Source organism: Seriola lalandi, unplaced genomic scaffold, assembly GCF_002814215.2.
Source record: "Seriola lalandi dorsalis isolate HSWRI2012SDOR001 ecotype SW California unplaced genomic scaffold, Sedor1 jcf7180002054905, whole genome shotgun sequence".
NCBI classification, from domain to species: Eukaryota; Metazoa; Chordata; class Actinopteri; order Carangiformes; family Carangidae; genus Seriola; species Seriola lalandi.
The window spans coordinates 198571-210151 of record NW_019525457.1 but is presented as its reverse complement, the minus strand read 5'-3'; the positions used below and the strand labels follow the sequence as shown (position 1 = coordinate 210151).

General features: G+C 47.3%; 1 protein-coding gene across 4 annotated transcripts in view; it reads right to left on the bottom strand.

The window, feature by feature from the left end:
• Window positions 1-11581, bottom strand: part of LOC111672894 (mechanosensitive cation channel TMEM63B-like) — a 24625-nt gene that overhangs the window by 6747 nt on the left and 6297 nt on the right. For 2 of the 4 annotated variants that reach the window (XM_087169661.1, XM_087169662.1), the window contains exons 1-15: window positions 11026-11229; window positions 10415-10494; window positions 8883-8921; window positions 7255-7345; window positions 6700-6737; window positions 5766-5908; window positions 3578-3629; window positions 2976-3084; window positions 2792-2862; window positions 2459-2539; window positions 2241-2364; window positions 1422-1555; window positions 1089-1226; window positions 837-990; window positions 105-211 (exon numbers count right to left, since the gene is read on the bottom strand). In XM_087169661.1, the coding sequence (XP_087025787.1) occupies window positions 105-211; window positions 837-990; window positions 1089-1226; window positions 1422-1555; window positions 2241-2364; window positions 2459-2539; window positions 2792-2862; window positions 2976-3084; window positions 3578-3629; window positions 5766-5908; window positions 6700-6737; window positions 7255-7345; window positions 8883-8921; window positions 10415-10494; window positions 11026-11193 (1529 nt within the window). In that variant the 5' untranslated portion in view covers window positions 11194-11229. Of the gene's footprint in view, window positions 1-104; window positions 212-836; window positions 991-1088; window positions 1227-1421; window positions 1556-2240; window positions 2365-2458; window positions 2540-2791; window positions 2863-2975; window positions 3085-3577; window positions 3630-5765; window positions 5909-6699; window positions 6738-7254; window positions 7346-8882; window positions 8922-10414; window positions 10495-11025; window positions 11232-11581 lie in introns of those variants that run through there. The other 2 variants (XM_023430473.2, XM_087169660.1) reach the window with 2 other exon arrangements.

The following is an 11581-nucleotide window of genomic DNA, read 5'->3' as shown; positions in this document are numbered from 1 at the left end:
AGGGTGGGAACAGGGTGGGAACAGGGTGGGAACAGGGTGAGAAGTGTGAATAACAGCTCAGGGCTGCAGCAGTGATGAAGACGATGAAGAGGAGGGAGAGTTACCTGGTCCAGTGAGCCTCGAAGAACGCAGAGTAGTAGACGATGGTGGGAAGCAGAGCAGAGAACGCCCAGAGCAGCAGAGTGGGGAAGAACTGAGTGACGATGGGATTCTGTCCAAGAAAACAAACAAACAGATAAACAAAGAGACCGATAAACAAACAAAGAGACGGGTAAACAAACAAACAGACAGGTAAACAAACAAAGAGACAGACAGGTAAACAAACAAACAGACAGGTAAACAAACAAACAGACAAACAGGTAAACAAACAAAGAGACAGGTAAACAAACAAACAGACAGGTAAACAAACAAACAAACAAACAGGTAAACAAACAAAGAGACGGGTAAACAAACAAAGAGACAGACAGGTAAACAAACAAACAGACAGGTAAACAAACAAACAAACAGGTAAACAAACAAAGAGACGGGTAAACAAACAAAGAGACAGGTAAACAAACAAACAGATAAACAAACAAAGAGACCGATAAACAAACAAAGAGACGGGTAAACAAACAAACAGGTAAACAAACAAACAAACAGATAAACAAACAAAGAGACGGGTAAACACACAAACAGGTAAACAAAGAGACAGATAAACAAACAAAGAGACAGGTAAACAAACAAACACACAGGTAAACAAACAAACAAAGGGCTAAGTAAACAGGCTCATCACGTCAGTAACGACTCTCGTCCCCCTGACGACCTGCTCAGTGACGAACAGGCTCGTGGTTTCTTACGTTGAGATACTCGACGGGTTTGGTGACGTTGAACTTGTCCATGGTGGAGATGATGATGGCGGGCGTGGTGAGGAAGAAGAGCAGGATGAAGAGGATGCAGTTGATGATGAAGCAGCGGATCCACCAGGAGATCCCGCCCAGCGACAGGTGCTCCCTGCAGGAAGGAACCGGAACACAATGTCAGGTAATCTGAGAGGGTTTGTTTGTTTGGTGTGTGGTGGGGTCTCAGGCGGGCGGAGCTCGCGGACATACCAGCGGACGTTCTGCGGGTCGGGCGCATACGAGACGCTCCAGTTGTGAACGTGAAGAACGTCGCTGAACTGAGAGGAACGAGGCTCCTGACGACAGTGACAGCCCTGAACCTGACAGGCGTTAAAGTCCTTCAAAATACTGTGTAGACAGAGGGGGTGGGGCCACCGAGAGGGGCGGGGCCACCGAGAGGGGCGGGGTCAAAGGATGAGATACGAGACAAAGTCAGAATCTAAATTTAAATCCAAACATCATTAACAACAGAAACAACTCCTCTGTCAGATCAGAGACAGAGGGGTGGGGTTAACATAGGGGCGGGGTTAGGGCGGGGCTCACATGGCGGTCATGGCCTCGTTCTGGAAGGTGACGAAGGCCATGCCCAGAGGTTTGGTGTGGACCTTCTCCTTCTCCTTCCTGTACTCCTCCTTCAGCTTGGCCTCTCTCTTGGTGTAGTAGCTGACCGCCTCCTCCTGCACCACAAACACAACGCACTGTTTACTAACACGCTAGCATGTTAGCACTGATGCTAACATTAGCCTGTAGCTGATGAGTTTAAGGTTGAGTGTGTTCATGTGAGCTGTAATCAGAACTGTGCCCTGCTGGTGGCGCCACATGAACAACCAGAGAGCGTCACAGTGACAGGAAGTCAGAAAAACTTTATGTCAATCAGCTATGACACAGTTCAGCAGCAACCAATCAGAATGAAGAAGGGCTCCGCTCTGGAGAACGCTAGAGAACACAACCTGTAAACTTTGGTTCCCAAACACAAGGGAGGTGAAACTGATAACCGTTTCCTCATCCTGAAGTAAAACACCTGGACACAGGTGTGTGACACTGCAGGTGAAGCCTGTTATATATTTAGTGATAACAGGAGGGAATATCATGCTAACAAGCACCGTAGCATGTAGCACAGTGTTGCTTGACGACTTGAATCAGTCGGTAACGTTAACGCCACACAGCGTTTAAGAAAACTGACGTGTGACTGTAGAGAAACACTTTTTATATCTATGAGAATCGTTAAAACTCATCTTCATGTCTGATGATCTAAAGATCAGCCTTCACCTGAACCAGCGTGACCTGCTGCTGATCAGCTGATCAGACCAGGACACACTGTGAAACCTAAAGTGTCAGCTGTAGCTCAGAGAGCGGCGTCACCTCCTCGCAGCCGGTGATGGCGCAGCAGCAGAGGTGTCCGCAGGGTTTGGGGTTGATCATGGTGGGAACGTGTTCCTTCGCCATCAGGTCAGTGAAGAACTTCTTACTGCGCTCCGTCTTCTTCCTGTAGAACAAACACACAGTGCAGAGTTGTTTCATCAGCTGTGATCTGTGATCAGCAGTGTATCCCAGCATGCACTGGGCCCTGACCCTCTCACCTCTCAGCGTTTAGAGACATCAGTTTGGCCACGTTGTAGCAGATCCGAGCCTCCAGTACCGTGCAGTTCTCATACGCCTGTCTGAGGAGAGAGAGGAAACAGGTGAGATCCTGGAGGTCAAAGATCAAAGATCACAATGATCAGGATCTACGACGTGAACAATCCTGTCTGAGGACATTTCTGTCTGTTCATGTCTGTGCTGTACATTTATATTTATACATTTTTTAAATGACTGCACATTGAGCTAAACATTTCATTCTGCTGTTTATGGTCTGACTTCATCATCATCATCATCATCATCATCATCATCAGGAGGAAGATCAGTGAACTTACTCAAAATGCTGTTTGATCTGACTCTCCTCAGCATATTTGGAGATGCCGTTAATGAATAAAGTGCGTTTCACCTGCAAGACAGAAAACTGGGATTAAACACACAAGTCGCAGAAAACCAGTGTGTGTGTGTGTGTGTGTGTGTGTGTGTGTGTGTGTGTGTGTGTGTGTGTGTGTGTGGTCCTACCAGGTCATCCTCCTTGTAGTGCATCTTGGACGTGTGTCTCCTCATGCTGTAGACGGTCAGCAGCAGATACATGAAGGCGAACGAGGTGTGAAGCCACAACAGGTTCGTCCTGCAAGACAAAACCCAAGGAAACATAAACTCCAGGCTACACACCTGCAGCTAGGCTAACACTTCCCCCTGCCTCCTGTCTCTGTGCTAAGCTAACACTTCCCCCTGCCTTCTGTCTCTGTGCTAAGCTAAGCTAACACTTCCCCCTGCCTCCTGTCTCTGTGCTAAGCTAACACTTCCCCATGATTCCTGGCTCTGTGCTAAGCTAAGCTAACAGTTCCCCCTGCCTCCTGTCTCTGTGCTAAGCTAGGCTAACAGTATTCCACTGCTTCCAGTCTTTGTGTTAAGCTAGGCTAACAGTTTCCCCCTGCTTCCAGTCTTTGTGCTAAGCTAGGCTAACAGTTTCCCCCTGCTTCCAGTCTTTGTGCTAAGATAGGCTAACAGTTTCCCCCTGCTTCCAGTCTTTGTGCTAAGCTAGGCTAACAGTTTCCCCCTGCTTCCAGTCTTTGTGCTAAGCTAGGCTATGACACCAGCAGAGATCCTGATAGACTCACTCAGACTTCAGATTGGCTATCGTGGTGCGTCCAAAGCTGTAGGCGTTATTTTCTGGAATAAACAAGAGTAGAAGTCAGACCATCATCATCGTCATCGTCATCATCATCATCATCATCATCATCATCATCATCATCAACATCAACATCAACATCAACATCAACATCAACATCATCATCATCATCATCATCATCATCATCAGTCCTGGACCTGTAGAACTGGTCTCAGGTGCAGCTCTCACCTGAGACTCTAAATTCCTTCCTGATCTGGAAACAGTAGCTGATGAAACGACCTCAACATTAAGTCTATTTAGTAGCTGTTCTGGAGCTTTTGGTCACATGATCTTCCTCAGCAGAAGGAGTTTGAGCTACGCCAACTTCAACCTACAGCAACAGTTGTGGTGACAGATCACACCTCTGGACATGAGACTCCTCCCACTTCAAATCTGTGACGTGTTGCTCAAACGTGACGACGTTCTGTTTCTAAATAGGGGCTGTTTCCATGGAAACAAAAGTTCAACCACAGGGATCAGAGCTGATGTAGAAAAGCTTCAGTTCCTCAGGGTGTTTTATATTTATATAAAGTTTTTATTCAAAGTGACCCGCCAGCAGGTAACCAGCAGCGTTATTATGACTGACGAGTCGTTACACCGTGTTCTTACTGCAGGAGAAGAAGAAGTCAGGTGGATTCTACACGATTCAGAGTCACTACAGGACTGAAACACAGGGACACGACGCTGCTCTACCATCAGACAGCACACACACCGACAGACCAGCAGCTGTTACCTTCTTTAGAAGGAGGTCCGGGGGCTCCTCGGCTGAGGAAAGCATGTTTACTGATAATTCTGACTAAATGAGACACAAGGTGAGAACACTGTGAGAGAAAAACCAAGACCAGGGTCCAGAGTCTGCAGGTCTCAGTCCACCTGCTGGAGTCAGGTCTTAGTCTTAGTGTCAGGAGGTCACAGGTGAGGTTTGAGAACTACTGCTCTGGATCACGGTGACCAGATGTCCCTGATTTCTGGGGACAGTCCCTGTTTTGGTGGCTGTCCCCGGAAATGTCCTTGTTCTTTAACTGTGAAATTCAAACAGACTTTGAGCGTTGCATTTGTTTTGGCCAACAGAGGGCGCTGCCTGCTGCCTGCAGAAGTGAAGCTAACACGTCAAAATAGAGTTATCCAATCAGATTTATCTTTTTTCTTGTTGTATCTAGGCAGAGAAAAGGTTAGCTGGCTCACTCATTGGTTAGGAGTTCATTAACATGCAGTGAAATAACAAAAACACAAAAACAAAAACTGGGACTGTCCCCTTTTTTGTTTTATAGTAGGGATGGAACGGTTCACGGAAAAAATCCGTCCCGCTCGGTTCGCCTGTCTCGGTTCGGGGCATGTGCAGCCTTGCGCCAGTAACCCAGTGAGATCTTTTTTGCATTTGGCACGGAGGCGAGGGGTTAAGGTTCGAGTGCAGCAGCCAGGTCAGTTGTGGAAATGGCGAGTGGAAAAGAGCAAGGAGGCCCAGAGTGAGAGGAGGCGCCAGCGGCACCGTTAAGGTCTGCTGTGTGGGAGCATTTTGGATTTAGTGCTGCCTACGATGATGCGGTAAGAAAGTGGTGGATAAAACTGCGACTTTGTGCAACAAGTGTTGCTCATGCTAGCGGCAACACGTCCAATGTGTTGGCTCACCTACGGAGACGTCACCCCAGTGATCACACAGGAGGAGGAGGAGAGAGCTGAGAGTCGGGTAGGAAGGTTCATAGCGAAAGATAAGAGCCTTATGCCGTGGTGGAGGATGCAGGATTTCAGCATATAATTAAAGTACTCGAGTATATAATATATAATATAACGTCCCTTCTGCCGACACTTCAGCAACACGGTAATTCCCGAACTTTATGAAGAGACACGAAGAGGACTTGTCAAAGAGCTGTCCGACACAGTCTACGTAGCTCTTACTGCTGATGGATGGACGTTCCCTAAAACCAACGTATACCGAATCAAAAACCATGATGCAAAAACTGTGACACGAAGCGAACCGTGGATCTTGTGAACCGTTCCCCCGATTTCATAGGCGTTGGATATTTTAATGATTCATTGAAGCTCAGACTGGAAATGTCCCTGGTTTTCATTCCAGATATCTGATCACCTTCCTGTGGATGGACCCTGACCTCTGACAGGTGTGGCTGTGTCGCTCTTACCCAGCAGGTCTCCAGAGAAGTTGACAGGTAGGACGATGCCGACGGAGAGGACGCCCACGACGACCAGCAGCCCGATGATGTGACGCTGGAAGGAAAGGTAGTGGACAGCATCCTCCCCACATTTCTCCCTGATCTCCTCATCCCTGCAGGAGGAGGAGAAGTTTTGTTATTAGCCAACATTAGCCAGGGCTAGCTGGTTAGCATGCTGACTTCAGTAGAAGAACAGTGGTGTTTGTTTCCAACTCTGGGGACAAAGTTTCATGTTGAACTCTAGTTTCTTCTACACTGGTCAGTAAACAGCTGCTAATGCTAACGTTAGCTATGTAGCAACATGTACAAACATCTTATTTAAATCTATAAAAACAGGGAGGGGCAGGACATGTGTCACACAACCGCCATCTTTGTTGTAACGGACTATTCTGTTCAGTCTTACTGCAGCAGATAATTAGCCACTTGAAATTTCAAAAAACTGCCATTTTCCAAGATGGCCGCCATTTCCAGCATAGGAAACATATTTACAGACATACACAGTGATACCCACTGGACAGATTTCAATGATGTTTCAGTTGTGTCCTGTTTTTGACAAAATTCATTTCATTTCTTAATGTCAATTAATTATTGTAAATAATTAAAATGATGTTTATGCTGACCAGGTTTCTGGCCTCTCTGTGTGATTGCTCTAATTCAGCAGGACTTTTAATTTGTAAAATGTAGGTAAACTTAACACTTTCACAGGTGTAACTTTTTACAGTGTAGTAAATGTTGTTGAATTGTTTGATTTTACACCTGGATCACTCATATGGAAACTTGTGGGTGAATTTATTGCAAAAACAACATTTCCTCGCCAGAAATGGCAGCCATCTTGGAAATGGCAGCCATCTTGGAAATGGCAGCCATCTTGAAGTTTTGAGTGGCTAATGTGTTTTAGACTTACTTTATTCTGAAGATGGCCGTGAGCCACGAGCAGAAGCCCTGCAGGTAGAAACACACACACAAAACAAACAGCCAGGAGGTGAAGTTTGAGTCTTTACTTGTTTTTCATGTCATGACACTAATTCTTTCATTTCTAATCCTTTGATTTTACTTGTTCGTCACTGTTTCATGTCTCAGACAAAAATCTGCATTTCTAAAATGATTTTCTATCTATATCATGAAGAATCTGCTTCCTGTGGGTGTGGTCAGGTGTGTTCAGGTGAGTGGGTGGAGCTTCAGATGAGGACCGGTGGTCTCAGGTTGACCTCCTCTGAGCCGCTCGGTGTTAATCTGGATTATCATCAACAGATTAACAGACACAGAAACCGGCTGAGCTCCACTCTCACTGCAGGAAGTCCAGATCTGACACACACACCTGTACACACCTGTCCCTCTCAGCTCTCACTGTACACCCCCCTTCACCTGTCGCTCACCCCCCCCGGGACCGCCTCACAGCCCTAAAACCTCTGAAGAAGACAGTGAGGAAGAGGAGGAGCAGGGGTGAAGGTGTCCTTACGTTGTCTCTCTGGTCGAAGTCGATGGAGCTGGAGACGGAGGTGAGGCGTTCGTAGCGGTCGGGCGTCTCCGAGTGCATCGCCGAGGCAACGCTGTGGAGACAGACAGGGAGGAGTCAGCTGACCGTTAGCTGTTAGCATGTAGCCGCTCTAACATTTGACATCTGAAAGCTGATTGGACCCTGAGGTTAGTTCCTCTGGTTCCTCCAACCCTAACAGGAAGTGGACACCGACAGCTTCCTGTCCACAGATGCACCTCAGACGTGTTCCCACCTCAGTCCAGGTGTTCAGCTTTAACCACCGCTGCTGACGTCACGTCCGACCTGCCGCTGGTTTAACGTCACTGGAGGTTTTTGATTCAGTTTTCAGATCTGACAGAAACACTTTATATTTTTAATCTGTGGTCAGTTTATTAAAATATTTGCTTGGAAATTCAACGTTTTCAGAGAAGTGAGGAGCAGCTAACAACCCAGCTCCTGAGCTTTCAGTCAGAGTCCATGGTCATCCTCCTGTGTAGAACAGTCAGCTCTGATGTCTCTGTAGAAACTTTTCCCCCAGTGATAATTAATCAGAAATAGATCAAACCTTCTTAGGAAGTCATGAGACTTTTATTTTTTCTGTGTAATATTCAGTTTTATATCAGGAGCGGTGTAAATCCACTCATCAGAAGGTCGACGGTTCGATTCCCAGCTCTTCCTGTCCACATGTCAAAGTGTCCTTGAGCAGAATACTGAGCCCTGAATCTGATGTAATATCAGTGTGTGTGTGTGTGTGTGTGTGTGTGTGTTCTAATAATGAGTATTCTGACGGGAAACAAACACGTCGTCTGTGAATGTTACATGTCACTATGTGTTTGTAGTGAGGCTGGTCTGGTGTTGTGACCTCGTTGAGATGATGTCACTGTGTGTTTGTGCTGAGCCGACCTCACCTGTCCCAGGTACTAACTCATCTGGACACACGAGTCCAAGCTCAGCTCTACTGTGTCGGGTCAGCTAACGAGCTAACGAGCTAACTAGCACGTCACAGGGTCACGACACACTGAGCTACACACAAACAGCCTGTTACCTTTTCACCGGCTCATAGTTATCTCTGTCTCGCCTTCGGCTGAATTCACAGTAACATGGAGAGAAGTGTGGAGCAGAGTTAGCATCACACCTGTTAGCATCACATTAGCCAGCACTGATCCAAAGACACCCTTTGTTTCATTTAAATATGGTGCGCACACACACACACACACACACACACACACACACAGTCAGGTCAGTCTTCATGGGGTATGGGGGGTGATTGGTGCCACAAAGATCAGCTCCTTCCTGTCCTGTTGTGTCATTAATCTGCCTCAGACCTCCGTCACACAGACGGAGGCGGAGTCATGGTACGGAGGCCTGGATGTGTCTGTTCATCTCATGTTCACGATAAGATTTAACAGTAAGACACAAACATCCATGTGGTCGTGGCACAAACGACCCCCCATACATAAACACACACAAACTGAAATGAAGAAGAAGTCGAAGTGTTAGTGCACCAGAGACAGGAACTCTGTTAATGACACCAGAGGAGGAGGAGGAGGAGGAGGAGGAGGAGGAAGATGTTAGCAGACAGGTCAAACATGGAGGAAGCAGCAACATACTATTCCCGCTCCTCCAGGTCGCTGAAACGCTTCTTCAGTCTTAAGGAGAAACAGAAAGACAACAAAAGCTGCTGTGAGAGAGAAACGTCACTGAGGACCACAACAACACAAGTTCAGACACAAGAAGAAGAAGAGTCCGTCAATCAAACACCTGCATTTCTTCTTCAGCTGTTAAAGTCTGACGTTGTTCAGGATTCACCAGCTTCACTTCCTGTTTGTCTCTCTCTGTCCAGCTGTTCTCATGAGTCACACTGTGTCATCAGAGTGTCCACTATCAACACCTGTCCAACATCTGTCAAACACCTGTCAACACCTGTCAAAAACCTGTCCAACATCTGTCCAACATCTGTCCAACACCTGTCAACACCTGTCCAACATCTGTCAAACACCTGTCAACACCTGTCAAAAACCTGTCCAACATCTGTCCAACAACTGTCCAACACCTGTCAACACCTGTCCAACATCTGTCAAACACTTGTCAACACCTGTCGAACATCTGTCCAACATCTGTCAAACACCTGTCAAAAACCTGTGCAACACCTGTCAAACACCTGTCAACACCTGTCCAACATCTGTCAAACACCTATCAAAAACCTGTCCAACACCTGTCAAAAACCTGTCCAACACCTGTCCAACATCTGTCAAACATGTCCAACACCTGTCGAACGCCTTTCAAAAACGTGTCCAACACCTGTCCAACACCTGCCGAACATCTGTCAAACACCTGTCCAACACCTGTCGAACACCTGTCAAACGCCTTTCAAAAACGTGTCCAACACCTGTCAAACACCTGTCCAACACCTGTCAAACACCTGTCCGACACATGGACAACACCTTTCCTACACCTGGACAACACCTGTCCTACACCTGTCCTACACCTGGACAACACCTGTCCTACACCTGTCCTACACCTGGACAACACCTGTCCTACACCTGTCCGACACATGGACAACACCTGTCCTACACCTGTCCTACACCTGGACAACACCTGTCCTACACCTGTCCGACACATGGACAACACCTGTCCTACACCTGTCCTACACCTGGACAACACGACAACAGGTAACCTGCATCACAGCAGCTGTATTTATCATCAGGGCCTGATCAGATCACTTTAACTCTGAATCAGTTACCGCAATAACGTACTCTGTGAATCTAACCTGCTAACCGGTTACCATGGTTTCCCTTCAGGAAAAGTCAAATATCAATAACATGTCAGGAGACGATGAGGTTCTTCACCTCCACAGGTCGAGTCCTTCTTATCTTTATTAGTTTCATCAAATCTCTCTACTGAGACTGTAGAAGCCAAAACCATCTGACATCTTTATCTTACCTAATAATTAACTTATGATGCTAATTTCACAAACTACCCAACATGCATCTCTCCACAACCAGGAGACAGGAAGAAGGAATAAACCTTTCTGCCCCCCCGGCCTCAGGGAGCAGTAATGATGTGAAGAGCCACCTGACAGCTGTTTGTTCTCCACAGGCTCCTCCCACCTCGTTATGACTGTGTGTGATTAAATCTTTACCTGTCAGCGTCGGTGACCAGCGCCAGGCGGCCATAGTCCCACGCAACCTTTCGTAGAATAGAGAAGACAAAGAGCAGCACCTGAAGAAGAGAGAGGAGGACTTCCTGTTAGTTGAAGAGTAGAAACACAGGGGCTGAGTGTGACTCAGTGCAATGCATCATGGTAGATATATATATCAGTACTTGTCAAGATGCATTGTGGGACACTATGAGTCCACTGTATAGGTCATAATAATTCTCAATACACATTCTGACAGAGGGAGTAGAAAGGGATGTACGTCAGAGGTCAAAGGTCACAGACAGAAACACACTGAGCATCATTATGTGGGTGGATGTGGACTTTCCGCCAGTATTGATTTTTCCAACAGTCAGTGAACGTCACAGCAGGGAAACCACAACAGCAGCAGCTCCCACAATGCACCCTGTTTTTACACCAACCAGATCTGTGACCTGATTCAACACTGAAGCTCACTGTCCCACAATGCACTGCAGCAGAGCACTGAGGAGCTGCTCACAGACCAGCTCTCAGAAACCAGACCGTGTGCAGTGAGAGTCCAGGATCCGTGTCTACTTGTCATGAACTGAGCGTGTGCAGCGGCAGCGGCGACTCACCAGGAAGCACATGAAGTCGAGGGCGAGCACGGTGGGGACGCCTCCGAACGGCAGCCCCTGCAGCACCGTGCTGCGGATACGAGCAGAGTAACAGTAATCTTTGGACTCGCTGTGAGCCGAGCAGTTGTCCTGACCGCCGCACGGCTGGCCGCCGCCGAATATCGCCATGGTAACGATCAGCTCACTGCCACATCCTTGCTGAGAACCTGAGGGAGGAAGAAAACTTTATTAACAACATGAACAAAACACATTTACAGGCAGCAGACAGAAATAAGTCAGTGTTATTATCAATACTGATCAATACTGATTATCACAGAGAGAGGAGCTGACTACATTTCCCAGCATGCCTGAGCAGCAGCAGGCAGCTCCCTCCTCTGTGCCCTACTGATCCCGTTGCCATGGTGACGCCAGCTGCAACTCCTGACCCAGTTTTTCCGCCTCGGTGGACGTTTGTCACAAAACAACAGTGACGGCGCTCCGACCGATGACATCATCGTTACATCACAGACTCAGAGAACAAAGAAACATCTGAGGTCGCTATACTGGACCCCCCCCC